This window comes from Hyperolius riggenbachi, chromosome 11 (genome assembly GCF_040937935.1).
Source record: "Hyperolius riggenbachi isolate aHypRig1 chromosome 11, aHypRig1.pri, whole genome shotgun sequence".
NCBI lineage: Eukaryota > Metazoa > Chordata > Amphibia > Anura > Hyperoliidae > Hyperolius > Hyperolius riggenbachi.
The window spans coordinates 132,863,961-132,891,263 of record NC_090656.1 but is presented as its reverse complement, the minus strand read 5'-3'; the positions used below and the strand labels follow the sequence as shown (position 1 = coordinate 132,891,263).

The 27,303-nt window shown below is 42.9% G+C and overlaps 1 protein-coding gene across 1 annotated transcript; it reads right to left on the bottom strand.

Annotated features, from left to right (window-relative positions):
* Positions 1–441: 441 nt before the first annotated feature.
* Positions 442–27,303, bottom strand: CDCA5 (cell division cycle associated 5). Its single transcript, XM_068261054.1, has 7 exons — positions 26,943–27,303; positions 22,954–23,312; positions 17,878–17,943; positions 14,712–14,825; positions 13,051–13,089; positions 9,837–10,331; positions 442–695 (listed from the first exon to the last, which is right to left on the bottom strand). The coding sequence occupies exons 1-7, from the start codon at positions 26,998–27,000 to the stop codon at positions 615–617; spliced, it is 1,212 nt and encodes a 403-aa protein (XP_068117155.1). The 5' UTR covers positions 27,001–27,303; the 3' UTR covers positions 442–614.

The following is a 27,303-nucleotide window of genomic DNA, read 5'->3' as shown; positions in this document are numbered from 1 at the left end:
TGGGGGCTGGGCGTTGTACACAAGAGCCTGCTGCACACTGAATAGGGACTGCCTATAAATCTCTGGCTACAAAACTTTGTAGGATTCCTTATCAGTGGCTGAGCAGCTGCAGTCATTAGAACAATTGTGCAGAGGACAGATAGCTTTTTCTCTCTGCACCTTTAGTTGTCAGTCTTTAAGGAGAGGGAAAAGAAACTTCTCCCGCTGCGTCCTTTGCAGGGTCTATTGTTACGCCACCGAGTACAGCCGTGGTGTGTTCTGCAATGTGCATAGGGAGAATGGGTTGTAAGTTAGGATTTAATATTATTATTTTTTTAAATACTCATTACAATACCACCCTTATGCCCAAACCCAGAAGCTCTGTATTTTCCAATGGTTTCTTCTGTACTAAACTAGATTTCCACTTCACTGTTACAAATAAGGTCAGGCAACAAAATGATCTTAATATAATATAAAGATGCATTCTATATAAAATCTTTAAAAACATTGAGGAGAGGAAACAAGTGAATTACTACATAAAACATATACAGCCACATTTAAAAATATACAAAACAAAGGAAAGAAAATAGTCCTGTGTACAACAGCAAATTCATTGGAATCCATTCATGGTTCTGTCACTCTACTGTTAGGTCAAACTTTTCTGCTTCATCGAATTCTGCATTCATGGCAGCTGCCCATTCATCCAGGTCAGATTTCTGGAACAGAAACAATAAGTCACTTATTGTATCATTTATTGATCAGGGAGGAATCTATTGACATTTTTCCCCTCTGTATTGACGTTTTAATCACTACCAAGCCAATTAACCCCTTGTGTCACCTATGCCTTAGAATCTATTGATACCTGAAATGACTGCCACCCGTAGCCATCAGTTGCAACACTGCACAGATGCATCGCTATGCTGTTGCCTAGTGATGCATCTGTACAGCACTGAGGTCCCCAAAATGTACGTGCTATTGATCGCATCCAATCGCTACAGATGCTGGAGAGAATGGTCCGCTACATACACAACTAGTATCAAAATATGGCATGTATGGTATCAAGCCAAAGAATATATTTTGAGGTGTTCTATAACTGTCACTTGTCATGTAAAAAATAGGAAGGGTGAAATATAAAAAAGCATGTATTTTCTGTGTTTAAGCCCAATTTTTCCATGTAGAATAACTATAAAAATTTTTGGGGAAAAAATATTACCCAAAGAAAGCCTGTTATCTAAAAAAAAAAAAATTAAAAATAAAATAGATAAAAATTTAATAAAAAGTACACCAGCCTGCACCCTCACCTATCCCGGTTGATCCAGATGTGGGTGAAAAACCCTTACAAAGCATGGTCCAGTTAGCACCAAAAAGGGAAAAAAAAAATCCTTCCCGACTCTAGCTGGAAAGTCAGATAAAATCCCTGGATCAACACCACTGGAAATTACCTAGTAATTATAGCCATGGATGTCTTTCAACACAAGGAAAGCATCTAAGCCCATTAAAAGCAGGGGTTACGTGAGAATATTTCACGTTTACTACAGCCAACATGTCATCAAAACCTGTAAAGATGCTGCTGTGAGGCAACAATATTGCCACTCATTGACCAATTTTATTTAACCACTTCTCCACTAAGGAGTTTTTACCCTTATGTACCAGAGCAATGTTCACCTGTCAACGCTCCTTTTCTTTATCACTACTTCTCACACCAAAATTATCTATACCTTGTTTTTTTTGGTGGGTGATCTTTGTTTTTGGTAATTACTTCACTTTCTATTTGTTTTAAAGGGAGAACGGGAGGGGGGGGGGGGGGGGAAATGGGAGGGAAACACCATTTCTCCAATTCCATCCCCAATAGTTTTAAAATACTGTTGCTGCAAATAAAACCTACACATTGTAATTTGACCATTTGTCCTGGTTATCACAACGATTAAATGATGTCCCTAGTACAATATATTGATGACAATATGTATTTTAAATAAAGGTGTATTTTTTATGTTTTGTGCGTTTTTTTTGTACCCGATCAAAACAAACTAGCCCATATTTGCAAAAACAACAGTACTATACCCTCATGACATATGGTCCCTAATGTAATTTATGGTGGGTTTTTTTTTTGTAACTATGTGGGGTGGGGTTAACTATGCGGGTGTTTAATCCAGGGCTGTGGGTCAGTACAAAAATCCACAGACTAACTCCTCAGTTTAGGATTGCTTGGACACTTAGGAATTTTAAAAGACAACTGAAGTGAGAAGGATATGTAGACTGCCATATTTATTCCCTTTAGTCATAGAATAAAACTAGTCCTTGGTAAGAGTACTTGTAGAAGGTACAGACCGGAACAAAGAACATATATCAGGCCCTAGGCAATGTAACTATGGGTACATATAAGAGTGATGTGCAGGTACTATGTAGGAGAATGAGGGGATTCTTCCTCTATTACACATTCTTCATGCACGATCTGAACATGGATCAGGCCCTAGGCAATGTAACTCTGGGTACATGTAAGAGTGATGTGCAGGTACTCTGCAGGAGAATGAGGTGATTCTTCCTCTATTACACATTCTTTATGTACAATCTGAATCAGATTTATGGGTGATAGACAACATCTCTGTGTTCAATGTGCACAACATTCTCAGCGGATTCCCTGCAGCTCTGTGAGGAGTGCATATGTAGAATATAGTACTACTGTGTAACTTAAAGTGGATCCGAGACCAAGTTAGGATGTCTGCATTTTTGTGCTGGTGGACATATTTTGGTGGCATAATTATCAAACTTCTGCCTCATGCGGGAAAACGTAAGTGAAATTGGAAAAACAAAAAATGAAATACCGAATGAGGGATTTTACTGACCAAAATGATTTTACCGAACTGCCTATTGTGAATAGAGTCCATTTTATTGTGCTTAAACTTCCTTTTCTAGGGAAAAAAATTGCTCTTTAAAAAAGGGACTCCGAGCTCTAAATAAAAACGAAATTGGTACTTACCTGGGGCTTTCTGCAGCCCAGTGTAGGTCAGGAGGTCCCACGGCATCCATCTGGCTCTTCTCCCAGGGTCTGGCCAGAAATGTGCGATTAAATCGTGCATACGCCATACTGCCTCATGGCGTCCGGCGTGACAGTACGGCGCATGCGTGATTTAATCGCACATTTCTGGCCAGACCCTAGAAGAGGAGCCAGATGGACGCAGTGGGACCTCCCGACCTACACTGGGCTGCAGAAAGCCCCAGGTGTTCTACTGAATTGAGTGCCAATACCACATGCACAAAAACATATTTTCCATAGAGGTCAACACAACAAGCAGTCACATTGACAATTCACAATTTTCTCTTTTGTGAGAATATATATTATATATATATATATATATATATATATATATATATATATATATATATAGATATAGATATAGATATAGATATAGATATAGATATATATATATATATAGATATAGATAGATAGATAGATAAAACAAAAGCAAAAGTTTGCTCTCTTAAAACAGAAAGAATTTGCGATAATTCAGGTTGGAGTGAGCTTGAGATGTCTCCCAGAGCAACACTGCTGAATATATACAAATTAACCATTGTTACCCTTAGAAGCTAAACACACCTCCAGAACCACTGGAATGCAATGATGTGTCAGCTTGTTAATTTGTACAGAGTCATAATAATCCAACATGCATACAGACTGTTTCGGATTGTTTGATCCTCATCAGTGCATGGCATGGATTAATTTGGCTCTATGGAGTAGGGCTTGTAACACCGAGAGGTACAGACTAACCAGCAAGCTCATGGTGAACCAGAACTCATTGGAGTGTGTAAGGATAATAGCCCCAGGTAAGTGGTACTGTAGTCCCTTACACACTCCAATGAGTTCTGGGTCACCATGAGCTTGCTGGTCAGTGTATAATATATCTATCTATCTATATATATCTATATATCTATCTATATCTATATCTCTATATCACAAAAATACTGGTGATCTTTAAAAAAAAAAAAAAAAAAAAAAAAAAAAAGCCTATGCAAGGTCTACAATAGTGAGATGTAGTTCTCTGGGGGCGTGGCTCCCGCTGTGATCCTTTTGATGTGATCCTGTGTGGCGGTAATCTACCCTCGTTTTAGCACCTATCAAGCACTGTGGTGAGGAGGAAGAGCCTGTGCTCCTTGTGGCAGTGTTTGGAGACCCTGGAGACAACCATGCCGAGAGGAGAGGACAAAGAAGAGAAGGGCATGGTGGAAGCGCTGAAGAAGAAAGATGGCGCCGACTCACGGCTGACACGCTTGCGCAAGCTGGGGACCCAGCAAGAGGGTGTTGCAGCTCTGCTTGAAAAGTATGCACATAAAGACAACAAAGCGGTGAGAGAGAATGAGCTATCTGATGGGGAGCGGCAGAAGGCTGATTGGGGTGTGTCGGAGGGAAACCAGGCAGAGCGGGATGGCCCAGCTATAGACACCACAGATGTAGCGTGGGAAACTGCTACTGAAACAAAAGTACCCGCTGTGGTGGAGGAAAACATGATTGTTGAGGACTCCTGCACAAATGAGGAAAGGAAAGAGCCCTCTCTTAGTGAGATTCTTGCTGCTGTACAAACATGCAACACAGCCATCATTTCATTATCTCAGCAAACTGGAGGGATTAAAGAGGAGTTAGTGCTATTAAGACAAGACATGTCAAATATCAGAGAGAATAACTGCTTTGAAAAAATGTGTCAGTGATATTGAAAATACTGTAGCTCCAGCAGTAAGAGATTTGCAGAGAGTGATTAAAGGGAACCTTAACTGAACGGGGTGTAAAGAGTTTCACTTACCTGGGGCTATTACCAGCCCCCTGCAGCAGTCCTGTGCCCTCGGAGCCGCTCTGGAATCCTCCTGTTCCCCGCTGTCACTTAGTTTCGTTTTCGACGACTCACCAGTCGGCCGGCCGCCATGCGTATTATTGGACGCATTCCCTACTGCAATTAGCGCTGTTGCGGACCGCAACGCGTACAAAAATACATGTTGCCGCATTCCGCACGCGTAGATATGCGGCAACACGTATTTTTGTACGCATTGCGGTCCGCAACAGCGCTAACTGCAGTAGGGAATGCGTCCAACAATACGCATGGCGGCTGGCCGACTGGTGAGTCATCAAAAACGAAATTAAGTGACAGCGGGGGACCGGAGGATTCCAGAGCGGCTCCGAGGGCACAGGACTGCTGCAGGGGGCTGGTAATAGCCCCAGGTAAGTGAAACTCTTTACCCCCCGTTCAGTTAAGGTTCCCTTTAAAAACATGCTATAGCTAATACTGACAAGTCTGATGATATTGAAAACAGACTTCGCAGAAATAATGTCCGTATAGTAGGACTCCCAGAGAAGGTGGAGAAGTTGGATCCTACTGCTTTCATTGAAAAATGGCTGCTGGAAGTATTTGACGCGGAGTCGTTTTCTAAGTTTTACGCCATTGAAAGGGCGCATTGCGTCCCCTCACGTCCTCCTAAGCCGGGCGCTGCACCTAGGCCAATACTGGCCAAGCTACTTCACTACCAAGATTGGGAGGTTATTGTAAAACAAGCAAGGCTGAAAGGCAACATTCTTTTCGAAGAACATAAAATATCGTTCTACCCTGATTCCTCAGCTGAGGTGCAAAAACAAAGAGCAAAGTTCTACGATGTGAAAAATCGTTTGCAAAAGTTAAACCTACAGTACGCTATGTTATACCCCTCCAAGGTGAAAATCATTGCACAAAATGAGGCTCACTTTTTCTTATTACTGAAAGAGGCTATGCAGTGGCTGAACGAGAATGAGCAACACCTCAATAAAAAGGCACCAGCTGAAAATGACTAGCCTTCAGTATTCTTCACTTGACAGCTGCACTAAGAGCTATCTAAATCCTATGCAAAGTTTTTCAATTAATATTGTCTTTCTATATGTTAAGTTACTTACTGTAATAATCCTTGACGCTCTGATCTCTATTCTATGGCACAAGGACTAGTTGACAGTTCTATTATCCTAAGGCGCAAACTCATCTGGATTATTATTTCTTACATGGTTTAAAGTGAACCTCCGGACTAAAAATCGACTCAGCAGCACTGAAAAGGCCTAGTGTTTCTTTAACAGTTTCACAACATCAGAACTTTGTTTCTCTTATCCAAGCCTCATTTTTAGCTACACAGAAGAAAACTGCCCGGGCTTCTTCCCCCTGATGCTGTGCAAAGCATGATGGGATATCTGATGTTGTTGCTCTCGTTCTGCTGTTTTGGTGCAATTTTTTTTTTTTTTTTTTTTTTTTTTTTACATTTTGAATTTGACATTTGAAGCCTAGCGTGTGCAGCTGGGAGGGGTTATCAGGACACAGGACAGTTGGAACTGTGTCTCCTGCTCCTTGTCACCTCCTTTCAACCAAAAAGATGGCTGCCCCCATGACAAAGATGGCAGCCCCCATGAATCACAAACATTTGCCTGTTCTTTTAAAACAGGGTGGGTAAAAAATTATATTACCTATCTATTCTAATTAACATAACTAATGTAACTTAATGACAGTATGTTTGTTTAGGCTGAAGTTCCCCTTTAATGATCTTGCCGCATACACGGGATCGCACCACTTGACTTTTAGAACTATCCACTTCATCTTAAAGCGGAATATAACCCTGCATTTCAACTTTGCTCTAAAACATTATTTACAGTATATTATATGCAACCAGCATTTTTTTTTTTTACTAGACCAGCATTGGAAGGGTTACACAGTGCTTTAAAGTTCCTGGAGATTTCTGCAGACGCATCGGAAGCTGACAGATACATTTTGTTTACATAAATGTATCTAAGTGTTGAATGTGACTCATCTCTCTGACTGAGAAGGAGTTGGAGGACAGCCAAAGAGTGTGTAACATTTCTCAATAGATACATATAACTAAATAGAATGTAACAATCTGAACTTCTGCATATCTCTCCACGGAACTTTAAACCTCTGTGTTTAACCCTTCCAATGCTGGTCTAGTAAAAAAAAAAATGCTTTTTGCATATAATATGCTGTAAATAATGTTTTAGAGCAAAGTTGAAATGCAGGGTTATATTCCGCTTTAAGAAAGGGAGTAGAGAGGGTAATAACTTCTGCTCCTATATGATCCCTTTTTCACTGAATAGGAGAATTCTGTGGAAACGTTCTATGTTTATTTCTGTACTTCGAGATAAGCGAAGGGTACAACTTATGCGAGAGGAATGTGAGGCCTAGCTGATCGCACCAAGCATCAGGCAATACTCTTTTCTACAAAAACAAGGTCCCACTATTTTTTGTTTACAAGAGATGCACTTGACCAAGGAAAATTTGAAATGGCTTTCCAAAAAAATGGTTACCTACAGCATTTCACTCTACTCATACTTCATATTCCAGAGGTGTATCAATATTCATCCATTCAAAACTCCAATTTCAACTGATTAAATCATATGTAGATGCTGAGGGCTGCTTTGTCATAGTACATGGCCACTTTAACTCAGTACAGTGTGTTATTGTGGCTATTTATATTCCTCCCCCTTTTCCACCTTCCAGCTTGCAACCAATTATTGAGCTTATGTAAGAAAAGATGCATATTCCATCATTATGGATTGGGGCTTATAACATGTATTTAGATCAACAACTGGATAGATTTAGGTCAAGATTACAGGATAGCCAGCCCTCTTAAGCCAGGCTCCTGGAGGAGTTAACCCTCTTCGATATATGCACCCAAAAGATCTTACTTATTCTTATTTTAGTAAAACGCATGTCTCTCTCTCGGATAGATCTGGCAATAGGAAATCTAGCTTTACTACCCCTAGTGGTTTGGGTAGATTATTTAGTAAGATCACTCTCAGACCACTCTCCTCTTAAAGTTACTTTTCATAACCCTTTGAGGTTGTCCAAGCCTAGAATTTCTTGGAAATTAAACCCATTTTGGCTCACCCTAATAGATACACATTTGCAAATAGTACAAGAAATAAATGTTTGAATATAACAATGACCCTTTTAAACATGGGATTTCTTGGGAGGCCTTTAAAGAGACACTGAAGCGAGACTAAATCTCGCTTCAGCTCTCATATATAGCAGGGGCACGTGTGCCCCTGCTAAAACGCCGCTATCCCGCGGCTGCACGAGGGTCCCTTCACCCCCAACCCACGCCCCGCAAAAGTTGGTCGCTAGGTTGGCCCTTCCTGGAGGCAGGGCTAACGGCTGCAGCCCTGCCTCCAGTCGCGTCTATCAGACGCGCATCGCCGCCTCTCCCCCGCCCCTCTCAGTGAAGGAAGACTGAGAGGGGCGGGGGAGAGGCGGAGATACGCGTCTGACAGACGCGCGTGGGGCAGGGCTGCGGCGGCTAGCCCTGCCTCAATGCGGAAGCGCTCCCCCGCATTACGGAGGGGATTTGGGGGGACAGGGACCCCCGTTAAGCCGCGGGATGGCAGCGTTTTAGCAGGGGCACAAGTGCCCCTGCTATATATGAGGTCTGAAGCGAGATCTATTCTCGCTTCAGACTCTCTTTTAAGCTTTCCTGAGAGGAATTTTTGTGCGAGAAATTAATAAAATTAGGTCTAAAACTAGAGAGAGACATGCATCTTTGACCAAGAAAGTGATGGAGTCTGAGGCAGCCTTTGTTTGGCCCAGTGCACAAAACCTCTAGCAGATTTGCAAAACGCTGGAGGTTTTTGAAGCAGATTTCAGAGCGATTCTAGGCATGTTTTCTAAACATTCCTAGCGTTTTTGTGTAGCAGATGTCAAATAATGTTACAGTATAGCTGTTACTGAACAGCTTCTGTAACAAAAACGCCTGGAAAACCGCTCTGATCTAGTGTTTTCAGAGTCGTTTTCCACTTTCCTATACTTTAACATTGAGGCAGAAACGCCTCAAATCTAAAAAATGTTGCAGCCCCCGAGTTTGCGCTTGTGGAAAAAAAAAAAATGAACCGCTCTAGTGTGCACCATCCCATTAACTTTCATTAGCCAAGCGTTTTTTTCACCTGCAAGCATTTTAAAAACCGCTCCAAAATTGCTCTGGTGTGCACCAGCCCTTTATCACGGATCCTATAGAGACAAAGAAGGTTGCTAGGGTTCAGGCGCAGGATTTTTTAAATGAGTGTTTCCTTGATAAGGCTAAGCATAAGAGATTTTTTCTTAAAGCGGTATTGTCACCATAAAAATCAAATTTCAACAGCAACTGGTCTGAGTGTATTAAGTGATAAAGATGCTAATCCTGCATTCAAAACTTTTTCTTCTGTTATGGTTTGGAGTTATTACATACTATAGAAGCACTGGCCCCAGGTGCCAAACAGTGCCAAAAATTTGAATGCTGGGAGTTCTTTTGAATGCTGGGAGTTCTTTTTATCTATAATATATTCCTCCTCTTCCATTTATTTCCCTGCCTAGCTGATCACTTGTGTTTACAAGCAAGGCTGAGGTGACTCAGTGATTGGATGTGTAAATAAATAAAAAAAAAAAAAAGACTGAGAGGAGGGCAGCTAATGAATACACAATGAGCAAGAGAAGGGAGGGGGGGAAACAAGAGTCAGGGAGGATATGATGTCAGCTTTAGCTTGGCAAGGTGGCCACTGCCTAGAAAAAGATTTTCTGCTTTTCCTTTGTAAAATTCACAGGAATCATTACATGGATAGCACAATACATCTGTTATGTAAGTAGAGGTAGTATTTATATACTTATATATGTGGTTTATATTTCTAGGTTAGCATGGGTGTCGCTTGTTCTTTAAACAGGCTTTCTTCGAGCAAGGGGATCAAACGGGACATTTGCTATCTGTTATCACAAAGGCACAGGAAACTGAGTCATATTGGTGCATTAATAACTCCAGAGTGTAATCTGATACTTTAGGTATTGTTAAGGAGATGTAGTTCTCTGCATTGCTGCTATTCTCACCTCGATCTGAGGAACTCTGCGTTTCCTCCTCTTCTGCTTGACTACTGCTACTCCAGGGATGTTGGGATCTGGATCTTCTGTAGAAAGCACTAGTGATGTTCCACTTTCAGCATTTGACCGTTTACGTTCCTCTCTCTCTTTATTTTTCCCCATTTCTTCCTCGGTGTTGTCAGAGTTCAGAAGTTTATCAAACCCAAAGAGTGACCTACGCCCTGCTTTTGGGGCAGAATTAGGAGTTGATGTATCTGAGGAGTCTGTGTTTCTGGTGGGACTGTAGAGAAGTGAGCTATTGTTTAAGGACAGACGGCTGTAGGAGCGTCGCACTTTCTCAGACATCACCTTTTCTCTGTCTTCAAAGGAGGGAGACTGAGGGATATTCAGGGGAATTGGAGACAGGATGTCAATTTTAGACAAAGCTAATTGGTCTGCTAATGCTTTAGCAACATCTTTAGATTTGTCAAGAAGTGAATTTTCTTTTTCTGCATTCGGTGAAACCTGAACGGAAAAAAAAAAAAAGTTACAAATGGGGATTAATACTGATATGGATAAACACTACCAAACAAGAGACGCAACTAGGTTTTGTAGAAGGAAAAAGAATAGTGATTGAGCAATAAGCGTTAGGGTTTAAAGTGCTGACTATAATCAAAAGACAAGTGTGCAGGCATTTTCAGTTACACAGGCTGGGATACTGCACAATATGATAGAAGTCCCTTGAAAAGCTTGGAGGCTGCCATATTTATTTCCTTTTAAACAATACCAGTTGCCTGGCTATCCTGCTGATCCTACTTTTAGCTATAGACCCTGAATAAGCATATGCAGATCAGGTGTTTGACATTATTATCAGATCTGACAAGAGAGCTGCATGCTTGTTTCTGGTGTTTTTCAGATACTGCTGCAGCCAGGACTACCAAGCAACTGGTATTGTTTAACCACTTCAGCCCGCTGGTGTTTTCACCTTCAGGATGGAAGCAATTTTTCTGTCAGTGCCTCTCCCATTCATTTGTCAATAGCTTTATCACTACCAATCACACGTCAATAATCTATATCTGTTTTTTTCGCCACAAATTAAGCTTTTTGTGAGCGATACTTGTTTTCAGTAATTACCTTATTTTCTATGCATTTTATAGGCAGATACAAACACACACACAAAAAGAGAAAATACAGTATTTCTTTAATTCCACCAAATAAACAATGCTACTATAAATAAAACCCACCCATTTTATTTGCCCGTTAGTCCTGGCTATTACACTTAAATTTTGTTCCTAGTACAATGTATGGCAACAATATATTTTAAATAAAGGTGTATTTATTCTGTGTCCCATCAATTGTAAGCCCTTATGTACTAAACTAACAGTAATATACCCTCATGACATACATATTAAAAAAAGCTAAGTCCCTAAGGCAACGAATTATGGATTTTTTAATTTGTTTGCTTGGTAACTGGGGTGGGGAGAGGGGTCTTTGGAAGCGATTTATTTTTTTAATTTTTTTTTAAATAAAATCTGTGCAGTGTAATTTAACTTTTCACTACTAGATGGTGATATTATTATTATTATTTAGTATTTATATAGCGCCGACATCTTCCGCTGCGCTTTACAGAGTATATATAGTCTTGTCACTAACTGTCCCTCAGAGGAGTTTACAATCTAATCCCTGCCATAGTCATGTGTCTATGTATGTATTGTGTAGTGTATGTATCGTAGTCTAGGGCCAATTTTAGGGGGGGAAGCCAATTAACTTATCTGTATTTTTGGGGGGATTTGGGAGGAAACAGAAGTGCCCGGAGGAAACCCACGCAAACACAGGGAGAACATACAAACTCCTTGCAGATGTTGACCTGGCTGGGAATCGAACCAGGGACCCAGCGCTGCAAGGCCAGAGCGCTAACCACTACGCCACTGTGCTGCCCATACGCCACTGTGCTGCCTGAATTACCAGGGAGTGTTTTTTCCCCTGTTCATTCACGTTCATTCTTATGAATGAACTGTCCAATGTATCAGCACACTGATACATTGGACATCAGTGTGCACACTCTTTATTGATCTGCTTCCACAAGGAATAAGTAGACAATTGTTTGGGGGGCCACGCAAGGTCCCCTTCATCAAGGCGTGTGGTTACAGTAACCACACGCCTTGTGAAGGGGACCCTGCGCGGCCCCCAAACAATTGTCGGCTTATTCCTTGTGGAAACAGATGGCTCAATAAAGAGCGTGCTTTATTTAAAAAATTGGTGTGCTGATACATTGAACAGTTGATTGTGTATGGGGTATTGCCTATGCCCTAGCGACCACGACCACTGGATTGCATCTTTATAAATGGACATGGCCCCTGATTGGGGTCACGTCCATTCATTACAGGCACTGCGATTGATTCCGGGAAGCTTTACTGCTCTTCCCCAACCGCCGAAATGGAAAACCGCCGGGTTGTGCAGGGCCGAAGCCCCGTGGGTACTGCCGCTTGCAAACTGGATGAGAATCCTCGTCCAGTTTGCCTTTAGCTGCACCTATCTGGACAACAATACTCGTCTTAAGTGGTTAAAAAGGAAATAAATATAGCAGCCTCCACATTTTCTCACTTCAGTTGTCCTTAAAATAAAAAAGGGGCCATTTTTCCTTGCAGTCACAATGATTTATTACTTCAATTGTGTCTAAATGACACACTGCAGGCATAAAAGTCAAGTCAAGACACCAATTAGGCCATAGCTGCAGCAACAGAGATGGACGTGACCAGAGCCTTAGCAGGCACTTTCGGGGAAAAAAAAGGTCACCATGACCCACCTCTGGGTTGGGAGTGGGGGCGAAGGGATCACCTGTCTAGAGAGATGATGTCAGGACAGGCAAGTACTTAACCTTAACACTCCCCCATGACATCAAACTCTGTCAGTTTTGTCGAAGGTGCTCATTAACCGGTTTGGGACCGCAGATAGTTAAAACTACTCCACACTTGTGGCTGCCGCAGCCTGATGCGGCGTAGTTTTAACACAGACGGCTCCCGAGCATGGAATACAATAGCGCTTTCCTGCTGTATCAGTCAGGAGCAGTTTTCATTGGCTCTTGAACTCCTGATCACTGTGAGCCAATCACAGTGATCAGGAATTGAAAAACTGAAAGAAAGCTCTGGACTTTAAAGGGGCCAGAGCTTGCTGTCCCCACTGAGTTAATTTGGACAGTTATAAGTATTAAAGGAATTTCAAGTCATAGAATAAAAAGACTCACCCTGGAACTTCTTCGCAGAGCTGTTTTACCACTAGGTACCTAAATTGTCAAGATAAAAAAAATTAGTCATTCAATTATTTTTTTTTTATCCACAATAAGATAACTTAACACGCAAACATTTCACTCTGCTCTACCGTATGAGGTTTGATACAGGTGTTCTGCTTGAGGGCAGTAGCCACTGTACAAAAGAGAGCTGTTAATCCCCCCCAATCATCATCATATCCACGGCTCCACCAACAGTCACAATGGGAAGTGGTTGGTGAATGCAGGAGCCACAACCTCTCCCTTCACACAGGAAAAGGAGGGTTCATTATCTTGTGTGCTTCATCTCTTCCCAGAAGTAATCATGGGTGGCTGGGTTGCTGACATGGTGGTTCTCCTTTAGAGGACACAGGACCTCAAGCTGGGAGCACCAGCATGACCTTATTGGTGGACCTTAAGGCACTATAGAGAGTATAAGAGAGTGGTTCCAATTTCATAAAAAATGCCAGCTTGAAGCCTTCCCGCGGAGGAACATTCAGCAGCCCTGACACCATTCAGTGTCATTAGGATCCACAAAATCTTAAAACAAAGTAGTTGATAAAAAGGTATGTACTACCTCCACCTGTCCTACCCATCCCACATTATGTACTGCCCGTTATATCCCTAATTTCATACCACCCATTGCAACAGTGTGATCCCCACCCCACTGATCTTTTCTACCTAACCCCACACTGAAAGGGAAGAGCACTATGCAATAAATTGGAACTATGCTCACTTCAAACAGCTGAGAAATTCCCAATTAAAAAAATTCCCTTCTACATGACCAAGTGTTTAAAGTGAACACAGCTTTACTTTTCAGCAGGAAAAACTCGGTATAGAGAGGCGCCAGAGTAGAGTAAAACGTTTTAATAACCGCTTAAAAGCAGAGGGGGATGTTATCGTGGACTTACCTCCCACTTACAAAAAAAAAAAAAAAACTCACTTGAGTCTCGATAAAACAGAATTGACAAATAATTTATTCAACTCCACAAATGCAACACGTTTCATGGGCGTGACCCCGCTTCCTCAGGCAAAAATGGGAAGTGGGTCAAACAATAAGTTTGAGCGCCTCTGTTACACAGAGGTGCTTCCATTTTTGCCTGAGGAAGCGGGGTCACACCCACGAAACGCGTTGCATTTGTAGGGTTGAATAAATTATTTGTCAATTCTGTTTTATCGAGACTCAAGTGAGGTTTTCTTTTTTTTTGTAAGTGGGAGGTAAGTCCACCCTAATATCCCCCTCTGCTTTTAAGCGGTTTTTAAAACGTTTTACTCTACTCTGGCGCCTCTGTATACCGAGTTTTTGCTGATCTAGTCCACCCTGGGTGGAGGGGTGCATCCCCATCTACTATCTGCAGAGAGCGACTTCTTAACCTGAGTGGGGTCAGGTCCTAATGCTCCCCACCTGCATTTAAAGTGGTTGCCTATGGGTAACCCGTGTTTGTGAGTATATACACATAAAATGGTATTGAACTCTTCATTTTACCTGACAGTACTGCACCATATAGGGCTCTCGATTCTCTTCTTGTTTTTTAAGCGTACTTTTCAGCAATCTACTTTTACTAAAACCACGGGTACTATAAAAACCAAAACAAAACACTTCTGCCTTATTTAAAAAACAAACAAAACAAAAAACTTACTGAAGGAGTGGATAGTGTAGCTGCAACAGTCACAGGTTGTGTAATACAAGTTGTTTTGGGCCGAGATTCAGTAGAAGCAGTTTTGGGTTGGGATTCAGCAGAAGCAAGTGCAGCCTGCAAAAGAATGGAATGCAATGCTTACATCATTCTACAAGAAAAAAAACGCCACAAAATGAAAAGCTCCACAAATATGCCAGTACAAGTAATTGTACTGGCGTATGAACTACAACACAAGTCTCCTCCTGTGACTGTCAAGGCTCATGCGACTCAAGCAGTGTCTACATCCTGTGCAGAGATGGCCAGAGTTTCGACAGAGCAGATACGCAGGGCAGCAATGTGGTCAAGTGCCAACACTTACTAGACAATACAAATTAAATGTTTCTGCTAGTTCCGATCTGACTCTTGGCATAAGGGTTCTTGAAGCTATTGTCCCTCCCTAAATATGGATATCTTGTTTATCCTCTCAGGTTGCTGTACTGGAGATAACCAGGGAAACACAAAGTTACTTACCAATAATGTATTTTCCAGGAATTGTAAGGACAGCACCAGGATATATCCTCCCTTCTTGTAAATATATTTTTAAGCATCATGGTGTCTTCTTTTTATTGACTGAGGATGCTAGTGACTGAGTATGTTCCTTATATACAGGGCTGTGGAGTCGGTACAAAAATCTTCCGACTCCAACTCAGACTCCTCAGTTTCGGAAACCACGACTCCAACTCCGAGTACCCAAAATGGCTCAGACTCCGACGTCTAATACTTACCAGGGCTGTGGATTTTGTACAAAATCATCCGACTCCCCAGTTTATGAAATCAATGACTCCAACTCCGAGTACCCAAAATTGTTCCGACCACTCGACTCCACAGCCCTGATTATACATACTGCTTGTCTATCTTTTATTCAAATGTGCAGATCCTGTCCAGTGAATTTGACATGGACCATCTCTCAGCGTGCAGTCCTGGAGATGACAAGGGAAACACCCATATCAAAGGACAAATGTATTTGCCAAATTCCTTTCCTTTTTATGCCCCTCTGGATGCAGCCAGTAGAAGGGTCCATGTGTGAATCAAAGCAGGATGAATCATAAAGGTCAGGCTACACGTCTCAGCATTCCAAAGTTACAGGAGGTGGTGCCAAAGATACTGACAAATAGCGAGCATGGAAATATCACTTCAACATATCCTGTTAGTTCCAGCTAGATGTTGCCAGAGTGGCGAGCCAAGCTTATAAGTGCTGCATTTGTAAGACAGGATGCCAAGACCCATAGCAAAGCATTAATACCATTTGCTATACATGTATACATATTTAGCATTAGAAAAGGGGACAGACTGCAAGAGAACAAACCAGGATGTCAAGAGCTCTCATCAGTCAGATGCTGGTACTTCATTCCCTACAGACCTACCTATTTCACAGGATATAAGTGCTGAGCAATTGTAGGACCATAACTTACTCACACGACACGAAAACATGAGTGGTCTTATGTCTGTACTGAAAGGTGGACAGCTACAAACAGCTACACAATGGATTTTTGAATATTAAACATTTAGTTCCAAAACAAATAACTAATTTACACTAAATCAACAGGATTTCTGTTTGTCATGTTCAGTTTTGGTTTGAAATGGGCTAGACGATTATGGTATACTTTTCCTATCTTATGAAGTACAATGGTTAAAGATTAAGAGGCCTGCTTAAAAACACTGATGTGCGTTTAAAGCAAATATGTAGTAAAGAAGAAAAAAGTTTGATACTCACCTCTAGAAAGGGAGGGCTCTGAATCCTAAAGAGCCAACCTGTTCCTCTCACGGTCCCTGTATTCCAGTGCTGTCTCTGGTTCAAATTTGCCACAACCAGGAGCCCTCAGGAACGCAAGTGCTTCTGAAGACGGGTGACTCCATACTGTGCCCTGGCCCTGTACTGTGCATGCGTGAGCGTGCTCTCGGGTGCACTCACACATGCATAGTATGGCGTCACCCGTCTTCAGGAGTGGTACAGAAATCATCCGATGCAACATCTGACCCCAGGTACCCAAAACTGCTCCGACTCCTCAATCTAAATTCTTACCAGAGCTGTGGAGTTGGTACAAAAATCATCTGGACAGACTACTCAAGTTTATTAAAACCACCGACTCCCAGTACCTAAAAGTGCTCCAACTACTCGATTCTGATTCCACAGCCCTGTACAGAGAGACCCATCTTCGGAAGCACTTGAGGATGCAAGTGCTTCCACGCATACCCAAAGGCATATTCCAACAGTTGGTAAATACATGCAATGGGGTGACAGCGCTGGACCATGACAGGAACAGGAAGGCTCTCTTGGATCCAGAGCCTTCCCTCTCCATAGGACAGTTTCGTTTTTTTTTTTTTTTTTTTTTATTCGCTTCAGTATCACTTTAACTGAACTGCATTGGAAGCTCAGCTGAAAACTAGTAGAGGTTGTACATTTGTGTGACTGAGCCAAGATGTAGCAGGACAGTGATGAAAAGTTAAAAACATCATTTCTGCTAACCTGACGTGTTGGCCATATAGAGATAATCTCTCTCAACAATGAGAAGTAGGTGTCGTCAGGTGATCTGCTCTGTGGTGTGCCACTCCCCTGAGAGCAACAAGCTAGTTAAGCCAGCCGGGTCATTTTAATAGCAAGAGCTCTAAACTCAGATTTCAGACCTATCCGACCCTGGGAACCCACAATGCACTTTGCTCTAAGATGGGTAGGGTCTGCACTTATCTTATGATGTTACTGGGTAAGGTCAATACAGTCTCATATTATTCCACCATAATTGTTGTTATACTTTAAAATACAAAAAGGAGGTAGGCGTTTCTTTTTCACTTTATTTTATTTTACAGCATATCCTTAAAAAAATTAGTCTGGTCATTAAAGAACATCTCATCTGAAGATACTGAAATTCACTAGGTGAGCTCATGTGGTTCGTACTATTTTTTGTTTACATTTGGCAACGGTTCCGTGCCACAAACAAGGCTAGATTTAAATACAATGCTGTGGAGAGCTCAAGGGTCATAAGTAAAGACTGCTCAGGGTCAGCATGACCTGCAGTTTAGATTTACTGAATTCCGGTTCTAGCTGGTACTTCAGTATTTACGATAAAAACAAGAGCAATTGAGTAGATAAGAATGATTAAAAGGCAAACAACATCCATAGTTTATTTACCAGAGTTTTCCTCGGCATGATTTTCTTAGCGGTGACTGATCGCTTCATGATGACTGGTGCTGGTATCTGAAATAAAAACAAAAAAAAAACAAACCAAGAAGCTGAACTGTTAAATATATTTAGTATATTGAAAAATGCAGGAGACTTCACTAACAGTAACATTCTATGCTGTGCATATGCTACACATTGTGACACCTGAAGTAGATGAAACATTCTGCCCCGGTCAGGCCGTCGTCTCCTCTATCAGGACTGCGTCACGTCTATCGAAAGCTTGCCATTCACTGGCAGATTGCAACCAAACATGCCCAAAAGTCCATTTAATATTCTTGGTTTCTTAAAGAGACTAACAACATTTTCAGCCTTATTTCTTCTATCCTATAAGTTCCTATACCTGTTCTAATGTGGTCTGTCTAATGCTGGGCATACACTGTCAGATTTATGCGCCAGATCGATCCCGGTGCATCCCAGCTCGTCCCCGCCGGCCCCTGGATTGATCCCCGCGGGCACTCCTTATCTTCCGCTTGTTTTCTTTACATTGTCCGCCCGCGGGTATCGAGTGCGGAATCGAGCGCCTCGCTGATCGGACCTGTCGGAAATTATCGAGCCATCAGCGGCTCGATTGATAAGGGGGAAACAAGCCGTGTATTCCCAGCATTACTGCAGCCTTTTCTAGTTGCACAGTCTCTGTTATCTAATCTAATCTTCTTTCCTTTGTCAGCTTGGTCGGCTCAGGCAAGGATGTGCTGCTCTGTTTGTGATAGGGAGAAGCTATACACACCCTCTCCAGTCCCCCTGCAGGCTCTGTATAGGCTTGTACACACGCACTACTAAATGCAACGACAGGTCCGCCGGACCCTCCCACTGGCCGGTCTTTAGCCGACAGTATGCGCGTGTGTACGTGCTGTCGGCAGAGTGATAAGGCTGTTTCTGAACGATCCGCTGAGCGGCAGGGTCCGGCGGACCTGGCGTTGCATTTAGTAGTGCGTGTGTACGCACCTTATGAGTCACAGACTGAGCTTCTCTGAGCCTATCACAAGCTGGTTAGCAGCCATGTCTTTTGTTTGTAAACAGTGCCTAAAACTGGCAATTACAAGCCAGGATTGCAGCAGGGAGTGGCAGAAACAGCACAGAGGGGCCCAGGAGAACATAATGAATAGAATGGTATGCTTTTTATTGTAAGAATTTTAGAGTACAGATTCTCTTTAAAGCCTAGCTGGGAAGCAGATTGTAAAATATAATTTTCTAATTTTATGCAAGTATGCTCAGTAATTAACATGAAATCATTCTATTACATTTTTTTTTTTTTAAATGACACTTGTCCATTCATTTCCCGTAGGCCTGGTTCACATTAGCATTAAAAAGCGGACCAGAAGCAGAAAGGAAACTGTAAAAACAAAACAGATGCAAACAGATCCAATGTTAACCTATGGAACCGTTCACATGCGTCCGTTCGTACAGATCTGTTGCGTACATTCCGCTGAACGGAACGCAACTTTGCTGTAGCACCAATTTTTCCGGACTGCTGAGCCCAGTGGACCAGAAACGGAAGATGAAGCCCTGCATTGGGGGTAATGAGAGAATGGAACGTTTCTTCACTTTAGTGAAGAAACAGACCGTCCGGAGGGCAAAATCCACTGGGGGTGGAGGTGTGGGGGACGCGAACTGGGCCGTACCTGGATGGGGGAGGGAAGGTGCCGCAGCCGAGCGAGCGGGTGAGGGAGGGTTAATACTTACCCAGGCGTCTTCTTCATGGCAGCTGGGTAGAGAGGGTTTCCGCCAGGCTGTAATCTTTTACCATGTAATTTGAAGAAGACGACGGAAGCCTGGAAGAAACCCTCTCTACCGCCTGGCTGCAATGAAGAAAACGCCTGGGTAAGTTTTTAACCCTCCCTCACCTGCCCGGCTGCTGCACACCACCTCATCCGTTGGAGTGGCAAACAAAGTGAAAATGGATCCGATCGACAGGTGATCGGATCCATTTGCCAGTGTGGACCATGCCACACGGATCCGGTGAAGCAGAGACCAGATCCATTTGGTTTCAAAATACAGTACAGTGTGAACTGGGCCTAAGTCCACAATGCATGCGCAGCAGAAGTGGCCATCCAGGAGGGAAATTCAAGCCCCACCACACAGGACCACTTTCTTCTGTTAGCAAATATGAAATTAGATGTTTAAGCAATGTAAAGTGAGCTAAAGTGGTAAGGCTGCCTATTGTGCATTCTTACCACCCTGTCCTATTATTTCCAAATGTTGCTTCCCTAAGCTTCAATAGGGTCCACAAATTTGGCAAAGCTTACCACTGTGAAAGTTCTACCACAACCCCTTCTGCACCACAGAGCAGCATCTTCACCACTGCAGGAGGGTGGAGTGAGATCTCATGGGGAAGGGGGCAAACCAGCAGTTAAGGTGGCCATACACTGGTCGATGTGCCATTAGATCGACCAGCTGACAGATCCCTATCTGATCGAATCTGATCAGATAGGGATCGTATGGCTGCCTTTACTGCAAACAGATTGTGAATCGATTTCAGCCTGAAACCGATCACAATCTGTTCAGCTGCTCCTGCCGCCTGTCCCCCCCCCCCCCGTATACATTACCTGAGGCTGGCTCCCGGGCGTCTTCTCTGCACTGCACCGCACCGCTGTTCTTGCTCCATCCCGGCGCTTCCTGTGTTACTCCGTGACCAGGAAGTTCAAATAGAGCGCCCTCTATTTCAACTTCCTGGTCACCGGAGTGACACAGGAAGTATAAGCGTACACTGGGACATGCGGAAATGCGGTGCAGCGAGGAGAAGAGGACCCCGGAGCCAACTTCAGGTAATGTATACATGCTCGGATCGGGCCCGAATCGTACGCCGCAAGCGACGCGCTCCTACCGGCGGGCGATCGAGGGTAATTTCCCGCACGGCGCGATCGACGGACCGATCCGATTTCGGGAGGGAATCGGATCGGCGGGTGCGTTTAGCGCAAGCGATTGGCAGCAGATCCGATCCCAGGATCGGATCTGCTGTCGAAACGGCCGTGAATCGAGCCAGTGTATGGCCTGCTTTAGTGTCCATTTAAATCTGTATAGGGCCGTGCCTGGAGATGCCATCAGCAGAGCACTTGGGCTCTCGAAGACTTCCAAAGCCCCCCGCAGCAGCAGAGAGCAGTCTCTCACCCATGGTCGGAGACTGCTAACAGGGGATCCATTGCTGGAGTGTGGAGACCATGAGAGTGGCAGGAAGGCTCTATAGGACCTAAAGCCTTCCCTCTCCTTAGGCAAGTATTTGTTTTTTCAAATGGCTTCAGACTCCCCTTAACCACTTCACCACTGAGGGGTTTTACCCCCTGAGCACCAGAGCAATTTTCACCTTTCAGCGCTCCTTCCATTCGTCTATAACTTTATCATTACTTATCGCAATGAAATGAACTATATCTTTTTTTTTCCGCCACCAATTAGGCTTTCTTTAGGTGGGACATTTTGCCAAGAATTATTTTATTCTAAATGTGTTTTAATGGGAAAATAGGACAAGTGTGGGAAAAAATTCATTATTTTTCAGTTTTCGGCCATTATAGTTTTTAAATAATGCATGCTACTGTAATGAAAACCCATGAAATTTATTTGCCCTTTTGTCCCGGTTATAAAACCGTTTAAATTATGTCCCTATCACAATGTTTGGCGCCAAAATTTTATTTGGAAATAAAAGGTGCATTTTTTTCAGTTTTGCGTCCATCCCTAATTACAAGCCCATAGTTTATAAAGTAACAGTGTTGTACCCTCCTGACATAAATATTTAAAAAAGGTCAGTCCCTAAGGTAACTATTTATGTATTTTTTTTAATTGTAAATTTTAAAAAAAAATTTAATTACAAAAAAAATAAAAATGGGGAGTGTGGGAGGTAATGAGTTAATTTTTTGTGCATAAGTAATTCATTTGTATGTGAAAAATGCTTTAGGGTGTAATTTTACTATTTGGCCACAAGATGGCAACAGTAACTTTTTGTTTAATGCGACCTCCAAGCGTCCTTCCAGACGCTTGGAGGAAGTACTAGGAGGCTGGGTACGTTTTTTTTTTTCACAATGATCACGCTGCTTAGCGGAAAAGCAGCGGATCATTGCGGGGCTTAGATCAACGAACGGGAATGGATTTTCCCGTTCATTGATCTCCGGGCGAGCGACGTGTTTACCCGCGGGAGTGCGCGCTACAGCGAGCGGGAGCGCGGAAAGTACGGATTTCTCCGTCCCTGGGGTTAAAGGATGGAAAAAGGGACGGAGAAATTCGTATGGGCGGGGGTAAGTGGTTTAACAATACCAGTTGCCTGGAATCACGCTGATCTTTCATGGATTAGTAATGTCTGAATCACACAACTGAAAAAAAGTCATGACGCAAATGCAGCCAAACCTCTGATTTGCATATGCTTGTTCAGTGTCTATGGCTAAAAGTTTAGAGGCAGAGGATCAGCTAGACAGCCAGGTGATTTGCATTGTTTAAAAGGAAATAAAATATGTCAGCCTCCATATCAGTCTCCCTTCAGTTGTCCTTTAATGTAGGTTCACACTAGAGGTAGAAACTGTAGTGATAGATACTGTTTCCTGGAACGGACATGTTGATGGATCGTACGTGAACTATAGAACTGGTTAAGACTTCTGACAGGTCTACAGTGGTGACAAAATTCCAAGTCTTGTCCTGCACAACTTTTCTAGATGGAATCCAGATATTTCTAGATGGAAGTCAGACATGTCATAGATAGCATGCCATCTAAGATGTCTCTATTACAATGGACAGCATGAATGAATTCACCAGTAACAACACATTATACATCAGATATGCTGAGATGTCTATGGCATGACCCTAGCAAGTGTGAACCCAGCCTCAGCAGACCAACTTTGGCTAGTGACACAGTCATCCAATGCCAACAATGCAATGCTCTGTAATGTGGCATGGGAAAGGCATGCCTCAGATCTTAGCTGCTCGTTAGCATAAGAGGGAGGAAAGCTGGACATCACGTGGTAGAAACAAGTAAGGGGAGATGTGGGCAGGTGGATAAGTTCTAAAGGGCATTTACAAAGAAAAAAACTCAACAATAAAACATACTTGGCTGTCTGCACATTTGTTAAGTGATGAAGAATTTCTTCCAGATGTTCTGGTTGGTGGAGAAGGAAGGCCTGAGCTGTTTGTAGATTTGTCGATCGGTGCAGAATTTCTTTCAGATCTTCTGGTTGGTGGAGAAGGAAGGCCTGAGCTGTTTGTAGATTTGTCGATCGGTGCAGAATTTCTTTCAGATCTTCTGGTTGGTGGAGAAGGAATGCCTGAGCTGTTTGTAGATTTGTCGAGTGGTACAGAATTTCTTTCAGAACTTTTGGTGGATGGAGAAGGAAGGCCTGAGCTGTTTGTAGATTTGTTGAGCAGTGCAGAATTTCTTCCAGATCTTCTGGTTGGTGGGGAAGGAAGGCCTAGAAAACAAAAGTGATTTTTTTTTAACTGTCAAGACATGTTATAATTTATAAAAAAAGACATGAAATCTTTTATGTAACTATGGGCAGTTACGTTAAAGTGGAAGATGTATCTAAAGCAGAGATGGGCAAAGAAAATTGCCTTCTATGAACATTTTCAATTAATTTGAAATGGACATTTTCAGAAGTTAATCAGCTGATGATCAGTTATCCAGCAGCTGATATGTTTGCACAGCCACTAGTTAGCATTAATACAGATGTTACATGGCTGCCCTGTTGCTGGATCACCTCGTCCAAGCACAGGCTGAGGCCATTGTTCTCCTCCTTACAACTCTTGATCCTTTGTGCGCCACACCGTCATCACCCCTACCACCCATAGCAACATAATAGGTGCAGGCTAGTGACACATCTCAGTGTTCACCACAGATTTTTTTTCCAGCCAGGTGGCATGAAAAAGTAGCAACTCTGCTTAAAGAGACTCCGTAACAAAAATTTCATCCGGTTTTCTTCCATCCTACAAGTTCTAAAATCTATTCTAATGTGCTCTGGCTTACTGCAGCACGTTCTACTATCACCATCTCTGTAACAAATCAACGTATCTCTCTCCTGTCAGACTTGTCGGCCTGTGTCTGGAAGGCTGCCAAGTTCTTCAGTGTTGTGGTTCTGTGATGCATCTTCCCCCTCCAGGCCCCTCTCTGCACACTGCCTGTGTGTTATTTAGATTAGTACAGCTTCTCTCTGCTCTATTATCTTTTACAAGCTGGATAAATTCTCCTCTGAGCTGGCTGGGCTTTCACATACTAAGGAATTACATACAGGCAGAGCTGTCTGCACTCTGCAGGAAGAAACAGCCTGACACTTCAGTGGAAGATAGCTGCAGGGGGAAAGAAACACACAAATGATCTCTTGAGATTAAAAAGGAAGGCTGTATACAGCCTGCTTGTGTATGGATGTATTTTCTATGTGTGGACATACTGTACATCAACCTACTTCCTGTTTTGGTGGCCATTTTGTTTGTTTATAAACAAACTTTTAAAAACTGTTTTTAACCACTTTTAATGCGGCGGGGAGCAGCAAAATTGTGACAGAGGGTAATAGGAGATGTCCCCTAACGCACTGGTATGTTTACTTTTCTGTGATTTTAACAATACAGATTCTCTTTAAAGCATAGGAGGTGAGCCGATGACAGCTGGGTGCTCACCAAAACTAGCCTGGGGAGAACACTGCATCTGTACAGCACCCAGGCCTAAACTGTCACCGCTTAAAAGCAGGAGGGGTGAGTTGTAAATAAAAAGCGACAAAATTTTTCCACATGCACGATGAAAAACAAACAAACTGAATATTACATTTTTCCCAATCCTTATTTCTCCTGCTGGAAGCGGCTCCATATTGTGCCATGCTGTCTTTCCTCCTCCATGCATAGCAACAGTCTACTATTGCCCAGGGACCAGGTCCCGATCCCTGTGTGTAACATTCTTTGTGCATGCGCACACATTAAAACTATGATGGCTTAAAAGTTAAGCAGGCCATACACTACTCAATGTTACCGTTGATAATATACAGCAGATATGATCACTGGGATCAAAACTGCTGTGAAATCAGTAACGCAAACTTTGCCCAATTTCCATTCGAAAATCGATTCAGTCAATTGGACCAGACAGAAAATTTTACTCGATCATCAGCAGGTCCAGAGCACATAGCTAGCGGCAGTACCCTCACCCGTTCACTGTCGCGTGTCCTCCTGGGTTTGGTGCTTTAACTACTTCCAGCGGGTCCCCTTCTCTGCGTTTCCCCTTCTGTCCCACATCATGTGACAAGCCAAAGTTCTTATGCTAGAGAGCCAGCGTGTATACTACCGGCCCTCTAATGTTTGAACTTTGGCTTGTCACATGACATGAACAGAAGAGGAAACAAGGAGGAAAAGACCCGCCACATGAAGTTAAAAATGTACCCGAGATGAGCTGTGTGGCACAGTTTATACTTACCCAGGGCTTCCTCCAGTCCCTAGAGGTACCTGAACTCCCTTAACATCCTCCCCGACTGCTCCGTTCTCTCAGAAATCCCCACAGTAATTGGGTCAGTAGCCGCCAGTCATGGTCTTCAGCAAATGCTCGGCTGCACACCCCCGGTGCCCAGGAGCATACTGCGCAGGATGCTCCAGGCAGTGGGAGTGCTGCCACAGTTCTGAAAGAACCGAGCAGCCAGGGAGGATGTTGAGGGTCTCAAAGCATCTCCTGGGGCTGGAGAAAGCCCCGGTCAAGTATAAATTGGGCAGCACAGCTCATCTCAGGTTAAAGCACTGTACCCAGGATAACACTCCCTAGCAGACAGGTGAGATTACTGCTTCTGACTTATGGCCATCTATAAATGTATGGCCAATTTAAGAGATTAGATAGTGAGCTCCTCTAGCAACAAGATTATATACTCCGTAAAGCACTGCAGGAGACATCAATATAAATACAATAGCTGGATAACCAACTTTCATAAGTTTGGAGACTGATTATATTTACTGCAAATGTGCTAACATGAAAACATGACAAAGCTGAAAAGCACTACTGCAAGTTTACTTTTTTTTATTTTTTTAGCTGATCTATGTTCTTAACCTAGAAAGTAGGGGCCAGTCTGGGAATGCAGTAGTCCATGCCAATCAGATATCTGTGCACCCACATCCTAGACAAACCCAGATAAGAATGGAAGGAAACCTCAGCATGAAATGCCCCTGTGGTAGAATATTTTGCAACCTATCAGAATTTGCATCTTATAGACGGTTAGTTAGAGAGGAGGAGTGTAGGCAGGGGAGGTTATTTAGGCAGAGGATGAATGGAGGGTAGTTTTAGGCACAGAATAAATAGTTTAGTGTTAGGCACTGGATGGGTTAAAGCGGATCCGAGATGAAAAACTAACTAGAACAAGTAACTTGTCTATATATCTTATCTAAAGTTTAGATAGTTTACACAGCAAATCTAGCTGCAAACAGCTTCAACAGAATATGGTCTCTTCCTGTGATACAATGACAGCAGCCATGTTTGTAAACATTACACACAGGCAAAGCTGATAACATCTCCAGCTCTCTGCCTGTGACAAATTCACTCTGCTCTCCTCCTCCCCTCTGACTCTGAAATCAATGGCTAGTAGCCTCCTCCTCCTGCCCAGACTGATCTCCCATAATCCCTTGCTACAGTGCCAAGGCTCTCTGAAAAACTGTGGGCGATGCTTGTTTAGTTTATAGGGAATTAGAGTACTAAAACAAAAATTAAAAAAAAAGTATTTGGCTTGAGGAATGCCACTATATATATGAAAGGAACTATATGAAAGGAACACAATTATGCATTGAGTAAAAGTTTATCTCGGATCCACTTTAAGGGTAGTAAAAGGCACAAGACAGGGCGGGTAAAGGATGGGTGGAGGGTAGATTTAGACACAGGATAGTTTACGGTTAGGTTGGAAGGTTCCTGTGAGGTGGAGGCATGATAGAGGTTGCAAATTCTGATTTTGTTGCAAAGATTTTCACTACAGGTAGCATTTTATGCAAACTGTCAGAATTTCCACCCCATGTGATAAGAATGGTAAAGATTGCAAATTCTCACAAAGTTGCATTTATTTTCATCAGACCCCCTCCCCTGTACTCACCGACGTTGCTCCAAGTGACGGTGCCCCGGCTGCCGCCTCTTCTCTTAGGAGCAGACATGATAGCTTGACTGAAGGAAACCTCTATAGCCAGTCCTCCTCTGGGGTCACTTTATCCTGATAACTAAACAGGCCGATCACCTGTGGCTGCCGCGTCAGTGATCGGTGCGACACCCTCAGTGTTCTGCGCACATCGCAAAACTGCCCAATGGGGTGTTAAGATAAACTACACTAGCACTGCCAGCAATATCTTCACTACTGCACAACATCCAATCATCCCATATGATCTTTCAAAAGGCCCGCGCCCGCTCTGTGTCCGGAACAGGTAGTGACGACTAATCCCTAGCATAGCATGTGTCGCCAT